The 21,914-nt window shown below is 32.1% G+C and overlaps 1 protein-coding gene across 1 annotated transcript; it reads left to right on the forward strand.

Annotated features, from left to right (window-relative positions):
- The first annotated feature begins 9 nt into the window (after nt 1-9).
- On the forward strand, nt 10-21,058 carry LOC143045467 (eukaryotic peptide chain release factor GTP-binding subunit ERF3A-like). The gene is made up of 14 exons (XM_076217990.1): nt 10-331; nt 2,036-2,098; nt 2,581-2,832; nt 9,102-9,135; nt 11,883-11,960; nt 12,574-12,754; nt 13,864-14,018; nt 14,628-14,774; nt 16,696-16,795; nt 17,396-17,476; nt 18,067-18,168; nt 18,945-19,016; nt 19,591-19,852; nt 20,998-21,058. The coding sequence occupies exons 1-14, from the start codon at nt 142-144 to the stop codon at nt 21,039-21,041; spliced, it is 1,761 nt and encodes a 586-aa protein (XP_076074105.1). The 5' UTR covers nt 10-141; the 3' UTR covers nt 21,042-21,058.
- Nucleotides 21,059-21,914: the final 856 nt, after the last annotated feature.

Raw genomic sequence — 21,914 nt, forward strand, 5'->3', positions numbered from 1 at the left:
CGTTTTCTTGATTCAGACTCTCATAACAAGCACTTCCGTGACGTCATATTTACACGCGGTGTTGAAAATCTGATTGTTCACCTATTGTGAAACTATTCTTATTTTTAATCATTCATTAACCTTACATATAGTTAAAACAGAATGGCTTCTGAAAACGGTGGTATAAATGCCCCAGATTCTTGGGACCAAGAAGACCAAGACGACTCCACCTCCGGGGTGTCAAAACCTGCCTCCAGCTTGAAGTTGAATGCGAATGCAGCTGCTTTTGTACCAGGAAAAAACCCGTACGCCAACACATTTGTACCGTCATTTGGAAACAAGAATAATCAAGGTAACTTTTCCTAACCCAGATTGGTCGTTTCAAAATTTTTCGATAAATGACGCATATGTTTTTTCTTCTTGAATTGCTGAAATATGTTGATTAAATTGACAATCTTTATTAACATATATCAAGTAAGACACTCTCCTTCAAACAATTGAATAGTAAACTATTAGATATATCCAAACTCCAAAGACATAGCTGAACTGTTTCTGTACCTTCAACAAGTTGTCTGACCAATTATCAGTGGAATGGCTGTTTGATGATCAGAGTTTCCTAACCGTCTGGACAATCTCAAGTCTTACCAGAATTACAGAAGGTATTCAGATAAGGCAATTAGAATATACCTGATAGAGAGCTTATTTGGTTTTTCTTGTCCATTCAGGCATTCTTTTTCATTATAACCAATTATTTCATATTTACTAATTTGACTCATATTCTTATATTTGATTTATGATAAAATAAACATATGCATCATGCTAATGTCTATCTGAATTACAAGGGGGCCAAGTGGTCTTAGTAGTTTCTACTGTAATCACTAGTCAATCAACACAGGTTGTGAGTTCGAACCCCACTCATGCGGTTGCACTAGACTCCAATCTTAATACACCTAATCGCTTTTCCGGATAAGTTCTAAAATTACACAACTTTTTCATCCAGTTGAAGCTATCTGGGACCCTGTTTAAACAATTCACCATGCATGATACTTTTTAATGAGACCTGTTTAAACTACCGTAAATACTTCAAACAAAATATTTTTTTACTTCAATTTTAATTTCGAAAAAAGTGGATCATACTATATCAAAGTTTCTTGATGATCACTTTCTAAAGTTTTTTCTCCCTCAGCTCACTACTGATGACCTCCATTTTTCGGCCGGTGACCTAAACAGGAAGTTGTATAAATTACTGTTTTTCCCGGAATGGACTAAATAGCGATAAGGTGTATTGACTATGCATATATATATATGGATGTCAGTTTTCCTATCAAAGATCAGTGTTTTTTTACTTCAGTACTAGCACTCTGGCTTACTCCACTAAAAGTAACTAGCAGCCAAGAAAAAGCCCAAAAGCAATGCTCAAAGGTGGCGTTAAAACACAGAAAATCAAATCAAATCTGAATTTACAAAAACATTTTCAATCAATTAACAATGCTTGACTTGTTATAAGGTATCAGCATTTTGTCAGGGGTGCTGGCAATGTACCAGTATGAATTATACAAGGTAGTCTGGTAACTTAGTAACTCATATGGTCTACTAATGTTCTTCCTATTACCTTTTGCATTTTTTTATGTGACTGATTTTTTGGGTAATTTTGGTATAACATGCACTTAGTAATATGTACACACTGAAGTTTACATTTGTATCTTTTTCAAAGTTCTTAGAAACCTCTAAAGTTATTATTTTAGGGCTTCTCATTAAATCATACACTTGCCATTGCTTTTAATTGGGGAACTCCCATTTTGTATGCCTTTAGTCTGGTCTGCTTAAATTACATTAACTGTTAAGTTCCTCTATTACTTAAGCAACAGAAGTTAAAAGAACTTTACTTTTGCAACATCTGTTAACGTTGAATAAGCTAATGCAGAATTTTGGTAACATTTACAAGTAAAGATATTGAAAGACAGCTGGTGTTTTGGGACTTCTGTTCTAATATTGGCATCTTCAATTGTATGATCTGCTTAGTGCTTAGTAAGTATAATAAATTTATATTTACTAGCTGTAGATTCAACACCAAATCCACCTGAGAAAGAAGAGGAAGCAATGAATACAAATAATGAAGGTAAATATATTTATGTAGCTTTAAACAGATAAAAGCTTCAAGAAGGCTGGATATACACATTATATCAATGTCATAAAAATAAAATTGAGAATGGAAATGGGGAATGTGTCAAAGAGACAACAATATAACCATAGAACAGACAACATAATACATTGTAAGCCAGTTAGTAAATTTCATTGTACATTTGTTGGGAAGCTGAAAAATGTATATGATCTCTACCAATATCTTAAACAATAAAATTCACAAAATAATAGATATTGAAGACAGACATGATAGAAATGAAGACAAATTGAACAAAACTTATATTTTCAACTGATATTGCCTGTGAATATATGAACAACTTGTATATCTTTTTTTATTAGCCTTATTGAAAAAGGGTTACTAAAAAATGTGTATGTTTTATGTCCGAAATATGAGCTTTGAGTGCATTATAGTGAAACTAGGAACAATTCTGTATCAATATAAAATTGTGTATTTCACAGTGGCTGCAAATTGGGAAGGTGAAACAGAAACACAGCCTGAAAAAGCTGAAATGCCAGAAGAGAAAAAAATTGAAACAACTGATGATGGAGGGGGTGAAGATGAAGGGATAGAAGAATTATCTGAGGAGGAAGATGATGAGGAAGAAGATGAAGGGGGGACAACTTCTGTTGTCAAACCCAAAAAAATCATTCAAGAACAAGAATCTGGTGAAAAGAAAGATCATGTTAATGTGGTCTTCATTGGTCATGTAGGTCAGTATATCTAGGAACAATCCAGACCACAGGTTATTGTGTTCCAGGTTTTGGTAGCTCTCTTGTCCTAACCAACATAAAGACTTAAATGTAAAAAAAATGACAAGTATATCTTTTTTTCATTAAGATAGAGCTGGATCAGCCAAACCTTTAGATTGTGTAGTGCTTTACATGGTCAAATGAAAATCATGTCAACTGGAAGACATTTTGGTTTCTATTGTTAAATTGCAGATATTAGTTTTGAGAGGGAAACTTTTGTCTTCCAATTTTTACAATGATGTGAAGTTTGTGAGATTGTTAGATATAAGAAAAAAAAGTTTTATGATTGTCAATGAGACATCCATCCACCACACTACAAAAAAATAGGGATATAAACTAACGCAAGTCTCCAATGATGAGCAAAACTGATATGAACCATATTCTTAAAAGGCACAGAAGTAGCAAAACATGAATGTTCTAACAATGGAACATATATAAAAACCATGAATTATAAATATAAAAAGTTATCGGTACAATTTTCATGTTTTTGCATAAATTAAGTTCTTTATCAAACTATATATACAGCTAATGTTTGAAATTTGGAAGACTTTCCAGGGTTCTCGTTAAGACGCGTATACGCATCCTGGACGCATGGAAATCGAGCTGGACACATCATTTTAGAAACCCGTGAGTCCCTGGGACGTGTTTTTATACGACCGCAAATTTTGAAAAAATTTTCGTCGTATATTGCTATCACGTTGGCGTCTGCGTCGTCGTCGTCGTCGTCGTCGTCGTCCGGCGTCCGAATACTTTTAGTTTTCGCACTCTAACTTTAGTAAAAGTGAATAGAAATCTATGAAATTTTAACACAAGGTTTATGACCATAAAAGGAAGGTTGGTATTGATTTTGGGAGTTTTGGTCCCAACATTTTAGGAATAAGGGGCCAAAAAGGGCCCAAATAAGCATTTTCTTGGTTTTCACACCATAACTTTAGTTTAAGTTAATAGAAATCTATGAAATTTTGACGCAAGGTTTATGACCACAAAAGAAAGATTGGGATTGATTTTGGGAGTTTTGGTTTCAATAGTTTAGGAATAAGGGGCCAATAAAGGGCCCAAATAAGCATTTTTCTTGGTTTTTGCACAATAACCTTAGGTTAAGTAAATGGAAATCTATGAAATTTAAACACAATGTTTATGACCACAAAAGGAAGGTTGGTATTTATTTTGGGAGTTTAGGACCCAACAGATTAGGAATTAGGGGCCAAAAAGGGACCCAAATAAGCATTTTTCTTGGTTTTCGCACTATAATGTTAGTATAAGTAAATACAAATCTATGAAATTTAAACACAAGGCTTATGACCATAAAAGGAAGGTTGGTATTGATTTTGGGAGTTTTGGTCCCAACAGTTTAGGAAAAAGGGGCCCAAAGGGTCCAAAATTAAACTTTGTTTGATTTCATCAAAATTGAATAATTGGGGTTCTTTGATATGCCGAATCTAACTGTATATGTAGATTCTCAACTTTTGGTCCCGTTTTCAAATTGGTCTACATTAAGGTCCAAAGGGTCCAAAATTAAACTTAGTTTGATTTTGACAAAAAATGAATCGGTTGGGTTCTTTGATATGTTGAATCTAAAAATGTACTTAGATTCTTGATTATTGAAGTTTTTTTGGTCCAGTTTTCAAATTGGTCTACATTAAGGTCCAAAGGGTCCAAAATTAAACTTTGTTTGATTTCATCAAAAATTGAATCCTTGGGGTTCTTTGATATGCCAAATCTAACTGTGTATGTAGATTCTTCATTTTTGGTCCTGTTTTCAAATTTCAAATTCTACATTAAAGTCCAAAGGGTCCAAAATTAAACTAAGTTTGATTTTAACAAAAATTGAATTCTTGGGCCTCTTTGATATGCTGAATCTAAACATGTACTTAGATTTTTGATTATGGGCCCAGTTTTCAAGTTGGTCCAAATCAGGATCTAAAATTATTATATTAAGTATTGTGCAATAGCAAGTCTTTTCAATTGCACAGTATTGTGCAATGGCAAGAAATATCTAATTGCACAATATTGTGAAATAGCAAATTTTTTTTAAATTAGAGTTATCTTTCTTTGTCCAGAATAGTAAGCAAGAAATATCCTATTTGTGCAATAGCAAGAATTTTTTTTAATTGGAGTTATCTTTCTTTGTCCAGAATCAACTTAAATCTTTGTTATATACAATATACAATGTATATACACTTTTTACTACCAACTGATAAATTTAAATAATCTTTACCATTCAGTGATAACAAGCAGTTTTTTTACATCTTAATATTTTATGATGTATTTAAATGAGTAGTTATTGTTGCAAACTCCATTAGAAATTTGAATTGATATCAGTTTTGAAAAAGGGAAACGGGGATGTGAAAAAAAAGGGGGGGGGGGGTTAAATTTTTCTCATTTCAGATTTCATAAATAAAAAGAAAATTTCTTCAAACATTTTTTTGAGAGGATTAATATTCAACAGCATAGTGATTTGCTCAAAGGCAAAAAAAACCTTTTAAGTTCATTAGACCACATTCATTCTGTGTCAGAAACCTATGCTGTGTCAACTATTTAATTTTAGATTTAAAAAGTTTGAAGAAGAAATCTTTAATTGATTTGTAAAATCTTGGCATTTGTTTTGTGTAAAAAAAAACCATGTAATGTCAAAAATTTGATCACAATCCAAATTCAGAGCTGTATCATGCTTGAATGTTTTGTCCATACTTGCCCCAACTGTTCAGGGTTCGACCTCTGCGGTCGTATAAAGCTGCGCCCTGCGGAGCACCTGGTTATTGTATCCCCAGAGTTCCAGAAACATCGTTTTGCCTAGAAGATTTATGATTTGACATTGTTTTGAGCCATTGTTTTGACAAGAAACTAAATCAGAAGTCAAAAATGATGGGATGTGTTGCAGTGTAGATCAATTTTTTTGACAGCTGATAGATTTATAATTTACATTGTCTGCATGGTTGAACAAGCCAATGAACGATCATGACCCATTTGTCAAATAAAAAAAGTTAAAATTGTTTGCAAAAACTATTTTTTTAAATACAAATGCTTGACTGTACCTTTAATGGAATGAATATAAATCCAAATAAATTATTAAAAGCAGAATAATCCAGAAATTAAATGAATTCCAAGACCACATGTTTTCTTTTGTTTTTGGCGGGGAAAATACTTGGGGAATCCCCAAAATAACTGACAACCCTGTCTGGATATTTAAAGACATTTAAAATAAACAGCTGATATAGCAGTGCCATGAGAATAGTTAAACTTGGTACAGTAAAACCTGTATAAACCGGCCGGCTACGGGACTATTAAAAAGGGCCGGTTTGGACGGTGAGCCGGTTTATTCAGGTTTCCGTTTTGACCGGAAGTTAATGACTTGTGATGTCCGATATTTTGTATGTAAAAGTTCTTTCTGATTGTAAATTATATCTGATAAATTAAAATACTTCACTTCGTTTTTCATTGTTTGCATTTGCATCATAATGCTCGCGTTTTTTTTGGATTGTCAGACGAGAGTTCGATTTACTTCCATGATCATTAATTTGAAATGTTGGAATGGCCGATTAAAAAGCCAGAATATTATCAAACGTAATTTCATCACTATCGAAACGTTGTCGTACAGCGTACAATACCCATTGATTGTTGTCATCTGGGTGTTTTTCATTATCAAGGTCATTTGTTTAGGGGCTTACAACAGGGAATCCGGGACTTCGAATCACGATGTAGATTTCTTACTCAGCGATTTAAATTTGTTTATCCAAGTTACAATAATTTCACTCCAAGATATATTCGTTGTGTCTTTCCGTTTAATTGACACGTTTATAATGTTTTAATAAATAATACAGCTCACTACTGTACGATTGTAAGTTCACAGTTTAACACCTGACTAATTGATTACCTGAAAAGCCATATTGTATAAACAAAGAAATATGTTTTGATTGCATATCGATCATTGAAATTAATTAGACAAACCGGTTTTGACAGGTAATAATTAATGTAATTAAGAGTATTGGAACTTCATAATTAGACCGGAATTCGGAATACACAGGGTCCGGTTTACAAAGGGTATTTTAACATAGACTTTGAAAGGGAAAACTTGGGACTTTCATTTTCGACCGGAATGGACAGGAAACCGGTTTATTCAGGGTCCGGTTTAATCAGGTTTGACTGTATATATAAATCAATCTATACCAATTTAATTGGGAAAAGGGTGTAAAGGGGACTTCAGGGGTTAATTTGTAAAGTTTTTTTTGTTTGTCATTTTAAATTTTGGCAACTAAAAATCTCCATGCAGATTCTTTTACTGAGTTTATTATTAAATAATACATTCATATTTAAAAAAAAAAAAAAAAACTAAAACCCTACTTGTCGCCCTGATCTTTTTTATGGAACTCTGGCTTTGGCAAACCAACATTTTTTCAATGTGGCCCCACATCAAGAATTGATAGACCCAGAAAGAAGTCTGTTACATGTATATATTTTGAACAATAACTATTTAGATATCATAATTTTTAACCGGATTTTTGTGACAAAAATGTCGGTTATTGATTTGGGGATGTACGGCGGGCGGCCGGGCGGTCGGGCGGGCGGGCGGCAATCAAATGTTGTCCGTGCATTAACTCATGAACCGTTCAACCAAAGCTTTTAAAATTTTAATATGTTATTACTGACAACTATACGAAGGTCAAGTTCAATAATGGCGATTTTGACTTTTACCGTTCAGGAGTTATGGTTCTTGAAAGGCAGCAATCAAATGTTGTCCGTGCATTAACTCATGAACCATTCAACCAAAGCTTTTAAAATTTTAATATGTTATTACTGACAACTATACGGAGGTCAAGTTCAATAATGGCGATTTTGACTTTTACCGTTCAGGAGTTATGGTTCTTGAAAGATTGAAAAATGGAGTTTTCAGTCGTGTCCGTGCATTTACTCATGAACTGTTTTACCAAAGCTTCCCAAATTTTAATATGTTGTTACTGATGACAGAATGGAGGTCAAGTTCAATAATGACGATTTTGACTTTTACCGTTCAGGAGTTATGGTTCTTGAAAGATTGAAAAATGGAGTTTCCAGTCGTGTCCGTGCATTTATGCATGAATTGTTCTACCAAAGCTTCCGAAATTTTAATATGCTGTTACTGATGACAAAATGGAGGTCAAGTTCAATAATGACGATTTTGACTTTTACCGTTCAGGAGTTATGGTTCTTGAAAGATTGAAAAATGGTGTTTCCCGTCGTGTCCGTGCATTTTCTCATGAACCATTCAACCAAAGCTTTTGAAATTTTAATATGTTGTTACTGATGACAAAATAGAGGTCAAGTTCAATAATGACGATTTTGACTTTTACCGTTCAGGAGTTATGGTTCTTGAAAGATTGAAAAATGGTGTTTCCCGTCGTGTCCGTGCATTTTCTCATGAACCATTCAACCAAAGCTTTTGAAATTTTAATATGTTGTTACTGATGACAAAATAGAGGTCAAGTTCCATAATGACGATTTTGACTTTTACTGTTCAGGAGTTATGGTTCTTAAAAGATCGTAAAATGGCGTTTCCATTCACGTTGTTGCATTTACTCATGAACCATTCAATCTAAGCTTTTCAAATATTATTATTTCAAAATGTTGATACTGATGACAAAATGGAGGTCAAATTTGATATTGATGATTTTCACTTTCACCATTCATCAGTAATGGTTCTTGTGATATTGCCAGGACACAAATAAATGTAAATAAATCCGGTTTGCTGTCGTTGTGACAGCCTCTTGTTATTGATATAATAAAAACTAACAATCCAACATGCATCATTTAAGTTGTATTTCGTCATATTTCATTATATTATGACACAAAAAATTACATGCATCCTGGACTCATCAAAATCTGTTGGGACTCACCATTTCTAAAAGTGATGAGTCCCAGGACTCGCCATGAAAAATTCCTAGTGAGAACCCTGCTTTCATTTTTTGATGGTCATTCCATTTATATGGATGTAGATGTGTGGATATGTAGGAGCTTAAATTTCTACCCCACAACAAGATACTGGTTGTTGGTAAATTGTGGTTGGATGTCTAATTAATGAGTGTGAAATTACAATGTGGAAAATGAATAAAAAATCAATTCCTATCCTCCCATGTCCATTTTAACAGAATAGCCTGTTGTATTAATATTTAAACTGAAACAAACATGCTAATATTTTTTTTAGAAAGAAGCTGTTCTTTTAAAAGAGTTATAATTTTTGTCTCTAATTTTTTCAGATGCTGGAAAATCAACTATTGGAGGTCATTTGATGTAAGTTTGATAATCTTGATACCACAGTACAATTCACAAAAATTATTCAGTAAAAAATCCCTATTTTGAGTGTCAGATTAACCCTGAAATAATTTGTATATATATTCAATAGATAATCTATGACTATTTGTGTAAATTTTAGCATTTTCGCTTTCACCAGCTATTATTAAGTTTAACTTTGGTAACAGAGTGTTTTTTAACTGGGAGAACTTGTGTGTATGTTGTATTTGTTTAAATTGCCTTCTGTAAAGCCGCACAAGTTAATTGGCCTAGATATCTTTGTGGTCTATTTCTACCTGTGCAAGACACACAAGTGTTTCTGCATTCAATTTTCAGCTGCACTATTATTACTAACAACAATGAGATTTAATTTTTTAGCTCACCTGACCTGAAAGGTCAAGTGAGCTTTTCTCATCACTTGGCGTCCGTCGTCCGTAAACTTTTACAAAAATCTTCTCCTCTGAAACTACTTGGCCACAATCATCCTTGGGGTATTTAGTTTAAAAAATGTGTCCGATGACCTGGCCATCAAACCAAGATGACCACCATGGCTAGAAATAGAACACAGAGGTAAAATGTATATTTTGGTTTATATCTTTAAAACCAAAGCATTTAGAGCAAATCTGACGGGGTAAAATTGTTGATCAGGTGAATTTCTATTTGCCATGAAATTTTCAGACGAATCGGACAACCTGTTGTTGGGTTGCTGCCCCTGAATTGGTAATTTTAAGAAAAATTTGCAGTTTTTGGTTATTATCTTGAATACTATTATAGATAGAGATAAACTGTAAACAGCAATAATGTTCAGCAAAATAAGACCTACAAATAAGTCAACATGACCAAAACTCAGTCAACCCCTTAAGGAGTTATTGTCCTTTAAAGTCAATTTAATAACTTTTTCCTCATTTTTTGTAACTTGTACAAAAATCTTCTTCTCTGAAACTACTGGACCAAATTTAAACTAACTTGGCCACAATTGTAATTGTGGTACAGTCGAACCTTGTGTCGCAGTCGAAGGGACCGGACCAAAGTATTCGACTCATCCGAGGTCGAGTGTATCGTCATAAATTTGAATGCATGAAATACGGTATGAGATTTGTGTAAACTAGATAAAATGAACAGTGTGCCTTTTCCATTCAATCTCCATTTTTGGTCCTTCGTAATAATTAAAAACACAAGTACAGATACAAATCATGCGAAAATAAAATCAATAGTCTACACAAATAGTTACAAAGGTCAGTCGCTATAAATTATGAAATCACGCGCGGCACGAAATAAGTTCTGAACGGTCTCTAATGAGGTCGTCTGCTTTACATTAATTTATCATGAATTGATTATAATTGTCCTATTCCTTTTATCTATTGTAATTAATGAGTTTTAAATCTAACGATTCATTTAATCTGGGCTTGGGTCATTTAAATTCGTTTCGTTTTTATCTCAGGTGAAAAATGTTCAACACACTAACATTCCGCTTGAACGATCAACAAAGGTGTTAATTAGCGGCCACCATAAACATGTCATTTTAAATGTTATACAAACAAGTATGTTTACTCAGCTTTAATCTCTTTTGAAAATGATTAGTTGACATAAGAAATACATCCGACTTAAATTTTTATCATCATGATCATAAGGTCTGCATCTTTCGAAAATTGTTACTTTCGAAGTCGAGACATTGGGGTCAATTTACATTAATTTTACTTCGACGGGACTATAAAATTTACTTGACTTAACTGAGTATTCGAATCAACCGAGTTTGACTCATCAGAGGTAATTATGCATTGATCAAACAGGAATTTTACCAGGACCGCGAAATTACCTCGACTCATCCGAGTTTTCGACACAACCGAGTTCGACACAACGAGGTTCGACTGTATATAGTTTAATAATATCTCAAAAGTACAGGAATGATAATACACCATGAAACTATTAACTCCCTTAAAGGAAAATTGACAGCTTTCTGTGTAAACTAGATGTCTCAATCCTACTTTTATCAACCCATTGGTTCAAATTAGACACTCATATCTCAGATTCTAAGTGACCTACATTTCATTTCTATTTCACACCATACTTGCTTCAATTATTTTACATAGGAGTTATCAAACCCGCTTGTAGACTAGTTTATTATTTGCCATTTTACTTGGAAAATTGGAAATGGGTACAATCAGCAAGAACCAAACATTAACTATAATGCCTAATAAGGTAATATGTCATTCTGTAATTAGAATCTTTTTCATTGGGCTTTTACAAAATTAATTGTATTGGGGGGGGGTTATATTATGATCATAATGATTACAGAATAATACCAATGTTGGAAAATTTTGATCCACTCCCATCTTGTGATTGTAAACCCGCACTGAAAAGTATAGACCAATTTTTATCCAGGCTTCAAAGTTGAAGTCAAATTTAATTTCAGTTAAATGTTTAATATAGATAATTCTTTATTGTTAATAAGGAGCATTCTGTACAAAATCTGGTCATTTGAGTAACTTATAAATTGTTTTGCAGTGATTATTAAAACACTAATGACTTTATTTTGATATTCAATATTGACCACATACATTAAACAGTCACACATAAATAGGTACAAAATTTTAATTATATTATACAATTTTATGGTGTTGTTCATTGTTGGAATGAGATATGCATCTGTCTCATATTTTATTTTATTTCAGTTTATGAACAAGAGATTTTTAAAAGTTGAAACAGTTAATTAATCTCAGAATTTTATATCAAAAAAATATTTATAGGTATCTGACTGGTATGGTTGATAAAAGAACTCTGGAAAAATATGAAAGGGAAGCAAAGGAGAAAAACAGAGAAACATGGTTTGTACAAAAAATTACTATTAATAGTACATTTACATAAAAATTAACATTCAGTTGTTACTAAAGTAAAAGCTGAAATTTTGGTATGAACAACATGTGTTCACAAAAATATAGTATGATTATACATTATGTATTGGCTGCAATATTGCTGATTGCAAAAGAAATATCTAGTTTCCTGGGGTAACCACTTGGATAAAACTTTTTATCAGGTAACAATTGACTAAATTATATATATAAATATAATTTTATTTGGAACCTATTAAGTGCTTCAATTATCGATTTGAAACAAGTTGATAAAAGTTGTTTTGTTGAAAATATTGTTATTGAAATAACTAAGAGTTGCTAGTAAATTTACACAAATAAGTTGATTTAATATTAACATCAATATATACCGATATGGTTTTATGTATATGGTCATGACGATTCACATATTGTCCAAATACTTCAATGGTCTGTAACATGTACATTTGTTATTTATTGGTATATAAGCAATTCGAAACTAAAAATATGCATGGGGGAGGAATGTATTGGTTCCGCAGATTGAATATTGTTAGTTTGTTACAGGCATAAAAGAATATTTTTAGTTCTGTATGATTTATTTTAATCTCTACAGGTATCTGTCATGGGCTTTAGACACAAATTCAGAAGAAAGAGAGAAAGGAAAAACAGTTGAAGTAGGCAGGGCATACTTTGAAACAGAGAAAAAACATTTTACAATACTAGATGCCCCTGGGCATAAATGTTTTGTACCTAACATGATTGGCGGAGCTTCACAAGCAGACTTAGCAGTATTGGTATGATCTGCTCTTTTATATTAAACTTTTGAAATATTAAAATTGTTTAAATAATATTACTGTAATTAATTTATAAAGCAGATGTTCTTATTTAATCATAACTCTAAAGCATGAATTCAATTACTTCTTATCTTCATTAAAACTCATCTGTGAAACAATTACTGTGAAAGTACTTTTATTCGTGGGGTACCAATTTTCGTGGTTTTCGTGGATGACTTTATCCACGAATTTAAGTGTCCAACGAAATAAAAAGAAACATTGTCCAAATCAAGACATGGAAAGATCCCCATCGGTAGGAATGACTACTGATATGATCTCGAGAAAATTGAATTAAGCCAAACATAAGAATACTTTAAAAGCATTCACAAAACTACAACCGAATGAAGAATTATACCCATTTAATCTTTAATAACCTAAACTGTACAACTTTTGATCTTTTAATTCTCATTAAAATATTTTTGGTCGATGAAAGTCAGATTTCCGGTATTGACATGCTACAATGATAAAGTGTTCATTTTATATCATCATAGTTCTCGTACACATGGGAAATAATATTTCATGCTGGCTTGATTTTGATAAGAATAAATTGACAACACAAGATACGTTTATAGCATTTGTTTATGTTACTGTATTCTCTAGGGGACATGTTTATGGCCTAATTAACACCTTTGATGGTCTTTAATCTGTTGATCACTTTATCACAGGTTAATAAGTGTTATCACTACGATTTACACGGGTCTATGTTTATTTTGCAACTTCCTTCAATCTAGACTGTTTGTACCTTTGTTCCTAAAGAGGCTTTAATTTTCCTTTTCTTTTTTTTTTTAGAAAACTAATATCCACGAATTTAAAAACCCACGAACATGTAAATATTGCTCAAACCACGAAAATTGATACCCACGAATTAAAGTACTTTCACAGTAACACAATTTCTTTCTTCACTTAAATTGATATCACCTTGATGACTTGGTTTTGATGTGCGAAGTTTGTTTCTCTTATTTATAACTCTTAAGAACTGATAGCAAGGGTTAATATCCTTACCACAGAGAAAATATATAAGAAAAATGTTCATGAAATGTGCATTTAGAAAGATGCATCTCTTATTTTAGGTAATATCAGCAAGAAGAGGTGAATTTGAGACAGGATTTGAGAAAGGGGGACAAACAAGAGAACATGCCATGTTGGTCAAAACAGCGGGAGTAAAATTTTTGATAGTTGTGATAAATAAAATGGATGACCCAACAGTCTTGTGGTCAGAGGAAAGGTAAACAATTTTATTTACCTGTGTACATACATGAGTTTCAAACCACTTTATATAAGAATAAGGAGATGTGGTATGATTGCCAATGAGACAACCATCCACCAAAGTTCAAATAAAGTGGATGTCAGCAATTATATGCATCTGTACAGCCTTCAAAAATGAGAAACACCCATACTGCATAGTCAGCTATAAAAAGCTTGAAATAAAAGATTTGAAACAAATTGTGTATTTTACAACAAAACAAATTATGGGAAAAAATGACAAGACATGAATCAACCACAACCACTGAACAGCAGGCTTCTGGGATAGGCACATATAGAATGTGGCGGTGTTAAACTAGTTTGCTAGCACAGTGGTATATCAGTATAATGTAAGAACAAACTATTAAAATCAGTTGAAAAGTGCTGAAGAAATAAGATTCAATTCAAGGCTACACAAATATAATTTCTTTTTCTTTTAATTTGCTCTCTCGTAAAAATTGTTGATTTATTTTCAAAAAACAAAAATGTATTCATTGGTTCTTTCATGTATTGATTTGTTCACTAAAATTATAATTGACTGTATTTGATTGTACATATTTCATAGTTTGATACTAAGGTATTGTTATTTTAGATATAATGAGTGTAAAGAGAAATTGATACCTTATTTACGGAAGGTTGGATTTAACCCAAAGACAGATATACATTTTATGCCAGTGTCTGGTATGACGGGAGCATTCCTTAGAGATATACCAGATGAAAGTATTTGTCCATGGTACAGGTATGTGACACTGAGAAAAGTTGCTTGATTACTTGAAAATCATTAGGCAAAGCAAGTTTTTTGTAGACATCACTGTTTTATTTTTATTTTACATTTGACTTCAGAGTTTTTATTTTTTTAACAGATTACCTACCCTGTGGTAGGACATTCTGGTACTTACTAAATTAAGAGGAACTAATAAGGAGGAATAAAGTCAAATCAAGCTATCAATCAGAGCAATTTTTTTTTTTGGGGGGGGGGGGAATAATTGTTTTATGTGTTTTCTACACACAACAAAATCATCAGAAAACAGATATTTTCCCCTCAAATTGTGCATATTGTTAGCACGCTCATTTAGTTATTCTTTCTTCAATTTTGAACCATTGAAATAAAACTGTTTTCTTAAAATGTTCTGGAAGCATCAGTTGTAAATACCAGCTTATTATTTGACTGGCAGAAACTCATTTATATAGACAGCTTTTCGTTATCTTTTAATTTGTACTTAATAAGGCCGTTTTAATTGGAGTGTCACATTGAAACCGAAAGCCGATTTGTCTGGCATGCTAAAAACTCGACATAGGGATAGTGATCCAGCGGCAGAAGTGGCATTTGCTAATTTCTTAAAAGCTTTATATTTTAGAAGGTGGAAGACCTGGATGCTTCATACTTTGTATATGGATGCCTCATGTTACCAGGTTTCCGTCAGTCACATGTCCAATGTCCTTGACCTCATTTTCGTAGTTCAGTGACTACTTGAAAAAAAAGTTAAAAGATTTTTTGTAATGTTAAATTCTCTCTTATTATAAGTAATAGGATAACTATATTTGGTATGTGCTTACTTTGCAAGGTCCTCATCCCTGTCAGACAGTTTTCACTTGACCTCGACCTCATTATTCATGGATCAGTGAACAAGTTAAGTTTTGGTGGTCAAGTCCATATCTAAGATACTATAAGCAATAGGTTAAGTATATTCTGTGTATGGAAGCACTGTAAGGTGTACATGTCCAACTGGCAGGTGTCATCTGACCTTGACCTCATTTTCATGGTTCAGTGGTTATAGTTAATTTTTTGTGTTTTGATCTGTTTTTCTTATACTGTTTGCAATAGGTCTACTATAATTGGTGTATGGAATGATTGTAAGGTGTATATGTCTAGCTGGCAGGTTTTATTTGACCGTGACCTAATTTTTACGGTTCATTGCTCAGTTTTAAGTTTTTGTGTTTTGGTCTGTTTTTCTTAAACTTTAAGCAATAGGTCAACTATATTTGTTGTATAGAAGAATTGTTAGCTGTACATATCTACCTTAGCATGGTTCATCTGACCTTGACCTCATTTTCATGGTTCATTGGTCAATGTTTAGTTTTCTTGGTTAAGTTTATGTGACAGTTGTAATAAAGCTTTATATTTAGGACTATCAACATAATACCAATGATTAGTAAAGAAGGCAAGTCATTTCAGCTTGTGCACTTTTGTCTTGGTTAATGTTAAGTTTATGTGACAGATGCAATAAAGCTTTATATTTAGGACTATCGACATAATATCAATGATTAGTAAAGAAGGCGAGGCATTTTAGTGTGTGTGCACTCTTGTCTTGGTTAATGTAAAGTTTATGTGACAGTTGTAATAAAGCTTTATATTGAGACTATCAACATAATATCAATGATTAGTAAAGAAGGCAAGTCATTCAGCGTGTGCACTCTTGTCATGGTTAATGTTAAGTTAATTTGACAGTTGTAATAAAGCTTTATATTTAGGACTATCAGCATAATATCAATGATTAGTAAAGAAGACCTGTGCACTCTTTTATGTCGATAGACATATGCCAGCAATTGATTCTTTCCAAAATTGGTGATGTGTATGTCCAAATAAGTTTTGTTTCTTCTTTATCTTATGACAAATGTCTACCCTGCCCTCCCCTAAATCAGCTATGGTCTTATTGTAGGGGTCCTGCATTTATAGAATATATTGACCAGTTGAATCTATCGAGTAGCAGTGAAGATATTGATAAACCTGTAAGGATGCCTATAGTTGACAGATATAAGGTAGGTTTTTTTCATATATATAGTCTTTACTAAAATTTCATTTTCTGAAAAAATAATCATTTGATAAAATATCAATGTTCCATGTTGTAAGGTTGATATTGCTTATACATATCCAGTAGTTTCATTATCTTTCATGTTGACTGGTACTTTCCTCGTTTCTAGGTGGTACTTTTCAATTTATTCCATGAATATCTTATATAAAATTCCTACATTTAGGCGGTACTTGTCAATATCATAGAAGGGTAAAAGTACCGGGTACCGCCTCCTAATGAATGGCCTGCATATCCGTAAATTGTACTGAAAACTGTGGTGCACTCTGGTGCTTTCAAAGGGTAATTGGTTATTCAGCTCCTTTTGGAATATATATTGTTAATGACAACATCAAGTTATAAGTCAGCTTCTGTGATGGCATTAATGATGAAAGAAGGATGACATTGTGACTATAATAAGCTAACGTGGCTGTTATGAAATAATTCTTTTAAGCTTGTCTATAAATGTGATGAATGAGATTCAAATTGCATTCAAATTAAGCATTGTTGTTATATAAAGTTAAAACTTTTGCAATGATGAGAAGTTTAATTTGTTTTGATTGTTTTTCAGGACATGGGAACCATTTTACTTGGAAAATTGGAAACGGGTACAATCAGCAAGAACCAAACATTAACTATAATGCCTAATAAGGTAATATGTTATTCTGTAATTAGAATCTTTTTCATAGGGCTTTTCCAAAATTAATTGTAATGGGGGGGGGGGGGGGGGGGTTATATTGATTGAACATTTAAAGGAAATGTCTAATTAAAAATTTATGCATGGTGGGTTAAAACAAAAAGCGCCTTCCAATCCCCCCCTACATTTATTTTTGGAACAACCCATATCTTGATAAGATGTTATGTTCCTATATAGGTATGGCATGCATATTCCTTTAATCAGTAAGAATCTGATGAAATTAGAAAAGTTAATTAACCAAACCGAAAAGTTATATGAACTATTCTAGTCTAAACACTATTTTTGTTTTGTATTTAGCAATGCAGAAACTAGAAAGCATACCCACAGCTCAACATAACCAAGAATTCACTATCCTTACAATTTCATGTGGAAAATGTTGTTTATAATGGAAAGACAATTCCTAAATACAAAAACAGTCAAAATCCAACATCCTGGGTTAAGTAATCAGTAGTGAGAATGATTGAACAAGCTTTGTAAATTTTGATATCTATTCTATTGACATTTCATTTTGACAAAGACTTATTAATGTTCAATTTGAATTTCAGCAAAATGTAAAAGTAATGCAGATGTGGTCTGATGATATTGAAACAGACAGTGCGAACCCCGGGGAAAATCTCAAAATCAAAGTTTCTGGAGTAGAGGAAGAGGTAAGATAACAACAGGGATTGAAAATATTTTATTTCTGAGATTGTAGGAAGAGATAAAATTCCCAAGCAGAGATACATTCTGCTGTTAATAATATATAGTTGCCCTTCATTTGGTTATGATAATGAAAGGAATGGAATGCATATGATGACAAAATCAATTATTTCTTGCCTGTAAGATGTTACAAAAAATTTACTTGTCACATGAATTAAAATATTTCAGTCATATTTGAAGAATGAAAAATAGATATTAGGATTACCTTATTGTCTACATTGAAAAGTGTAATCTATTGATGTAAATAAGTCATTTAATTTGATAACATCAAATAATATATATTTTTGTGAAAAAGTAAAACCAAAAGAAATATTTTGTCACAATACAAATTATCTATTATATTAAGTAAGTTTATGTTGTGAATTGTATTGACCCTGTCTAGTCACTTTTGTAAACTGCTGTTGTTTTGCTGTTTCATAATTTCATGAAAAAAAGAAAGAACATTTATCCCAAGAAACTGCCACAACAGGCATGAATCAAATATATTGCATAAATAAAACCAACTGTGTTTAGATTATATGTTAACTTTTGGTTCATTTATCAAAACTAACAACAGACATCGGCCATAATCAGGGATCTGAAGCAGCTTCACTATAAATTAAAATGATATGATCCATACTTCATCAAGTCCATTCCATGATTTCAAGAAGATCTAGGTTACCACATTTTAACTTGTTAAAATAAATGACTTTTATCTATATGTTTATCTTGTATATTTTAATAGGATATAACTGGTGGTTTTGTGTTGTGTTCGCCTGAAAATTTATGTCATACAGGAAAATTGTTTGATGCTCAGGTAAGAAATAATATATAATTAAGAGAGATTTTTTAAGTGTCAGAATGATTGTTTTAATTAGTCCCCTTATGACAGGGTTATGGTCCTTGGACTTAGAGAAAATACACTTAAATATTAAATCAGTTTTCCACCTTTTTTTCATCATGCTTGAAGATATTGATTTGAAATTTGTTTAATATTTTACACTATGACAAATTTTAGATCAATTTAGCATTTTGTTCCAGGTCAATGAATTTTTAACCGATAGGTGACTATATATTGCCATGTAACATGTGTAATGCTCTCAGAATGCTTGTTTCATATACACATTATAATGAATGTATCTTCAAAGTTGATTTTGTTTTGCTTTAAAGTAATATCTGAAAAATATATAATATAATTCAGCTCATTTCAAAAATTATGCTTGATAAGTTTCTTGTCTAAAAATTATGCAAGTTATATATATTCACAAAATGAATTCTGATATCAGAAGTTTAATTTTTTCATCATGATACTTTTTATTTTCAAATCAAATATATTCCTGATAATTTTGTTTTATAAGTACGAACTGATGATATATACTTTTGTGTTCCAGATTGTTATTTTAGAACACAAATCTATTATTTGTGCGGGATACAGTGCAGTTTTACATTTACATACATCTTCAGAGGAAGTAACGATCAAGGCATTATTGTGTATAATAGACAAAAAAACTGGAGAAAAAACTCAAATAAAACCCCGATTTGTTAGACAGGATCAGTTAGCTATAGCAAGAATGGAAGTAAATGGAGGTTTAATCTGTCTAGAAACTTTCAAAGACTTCCCACAAATGGGACGATTTACACTTCGAGATGAGGGTAAGTTCATCTAGAAAATATATTCCTCCCCTCTTTAAAAAAACAGTCTGTTATAATTCTGACTTGATGTTCCAATATGGAGGAGAAGTTGTTTTTATGTCTACCTGTGCGAATTTCAAACGGGCAATTTTACACCAGTAATGAAAACCTTCTATCATTTATGGGTAGACTTTACATAGATAAATTCAGCCGTATTTGACGTGAAACTGTACTTATGTGTCCCGTCATACTTTGAACCACACCATTATTTTATTTATTATTTTTACTGTAAGTCTGTTTTTTGTTATATCTACTTTACGTGAGTCTGCATTTATGTATGCCGTCATACGACAAAATTATTTTTATGTCTACCTGTGCGAATTTCAAACGCGCAATTTTACACCAGTAATGAAAACCTTCTTTCATTTATGGGTAGACTTTACATAGATAAATTCAGCCGTATAAGAAAAGCAAAATGAGAATGTTAAATTTTATGTATGCCTTTTTGTGCTACTTTGTTACATTTGTTGTTTATGTAGTGATATTAAGATAACACAATATTGACTGTTGTACCCCTATTTTTGACATTTTTACTCTTTGAGTATGTTTGTTTTGTTCATGCATCGTTGACAATGTAATGGAATTTGATGCGACTGTCATACAAGTGAGAGGTTTAGCTAGCTATAAAACCAGGTTCAATCCACCATTTTCTACATTAGAAAATGCCTGTACCAAGTCAGGAATATGACAGTTGTTATCCATTCGTTTGATGTGTTTGGACTTTTGATTTTGCCTTTTGATTTTTGATTTTCCTTTTTGAATTTTCCTCCGAGTTCAGTATTTTTGTGTTTTTACTTTTTAAAAGCCATTTTTAGGGTGTGTTTTTTTTTTTTAAATTTACCTCCTCATTAAAACAATGATATAATTGCATGAACAAAATAAAGTTTCCACCGTTTATAAATAAGATTTACAAGGGATTGTTTTGACATTTACTTTAAATACAAATCTCAAGGTTTAAACCACAAAACAAGTGACACTTTTAAATTTGCTTTGTTCAGCATCATTTACCTTTAAAGACTACTTGAAGTGCAATAATCCATTCAATAATGTTGTTATTTTGTGAATAATTGTATTAAGATTTTAATGTTTGTTTTGTTGTTTTTCAGGTAAAACGATTGGAATTGGAAAGGTGCTGAAAGTTTTAGATTAAATAAACCATAAATTCCACACCACCTGTTAGTATGCAAAATACACATATCTGGATGCCACTAAACAGGTTTTGGTGCCACTTATTTGTCAAATTTGTTGCTTATATTTCAGCTAAATTTATGTCACAGCGAAGTAAAATAAAGTAGTTTCTTGTATCATGTAAGAAATGTAACACTTGATAACCAAAAGTTTCAATGAGGACCAAATTAATTTGTACAGGGTAACTGATATTAGTACTCTAATAAAGACGGGACTATTATTTAGTTTGGTATTAGTTTTTGTAGGTGAAGGACGTCTATGATTTAAGTGTTAAAGAATACTGTAAGCTTGTATGAAATATTTGCAGAATCAAATATACAAAAAAAATACTTTTTTCTGCCATCCACAAAAACTAGTACCCACTAAAATAATATATTCATAGGACACACTTTTTTGGAAAAATATGTTACTCAGAAAGAAAATAGCTGTCTTAAAATATGGGTATCTACAATTAATAATGCGTTCTATGATCTTTCGGCTGTGTTGCATGGATTACACAATTTACAAACGATTGTATCGTAGATGCAATTACTTTATATATCTACTGTAAATTGGGAACCTTTATTTGACTTCACTAATTCTAGATGGTCTTTCAGTCTTTAATGTGACATTGAGGTTGTTTCTAACTACTGTTCTTACTTACAAGTGCTGTGTGATGAGAGAAGTTAGAGATGTGATGATGATTGCTAAAACTTTGTTCAAGTCTACTTTTAATGCAACTTGAGACGATTCAGACAATGTTTGCTGTAAACCAGTAATATGTAAATGATGTACAAATAGTGCTGAAAGATTTTGTTAATTTAGTTACTTTGTTATTTTACCAGAGAATATGATA

Source organism: Mytilus galloprovincialis, chromosome 9 (assembly GCF_965363235.1).
Source record: "Mytilus galloprovincialis chromosome 9, xbMytGall1.hap1.1, whole genome shotgun sequence".
In the NCBI taxonomy this organism is placed as follows: Eukaryota; Metazoa; Mollusca; class Bivalvia; order Mytilida; family Mytilidae; genus Mytilus; species Mytilus galloprovincialis.

Bases quoted from the DNA above. Each gene is read 5' to 3' on its own strand.
- LOC143045467 (XM_076217990.1), top strand. From the start codon at position 142: ATGGCTTCTGAAAACGGTGGTATAAATGCCCCAGATTCTTGGGACCAA. The intron at 9,136-11,882 runs GTAAGTTTGATA...AAATATTTATAG, and splicing joins ACTATTGGAGGTCATTTGAT to GTATCTGACTGGTATGGTTG. The intron at 14,019-14,627 runs GTAAACAATTTT...TTGTTATTTTAG, and splicing joins GTCTTGTGGTCAGAGGAAAG to ATATAATGAGTGTAAAGAGA.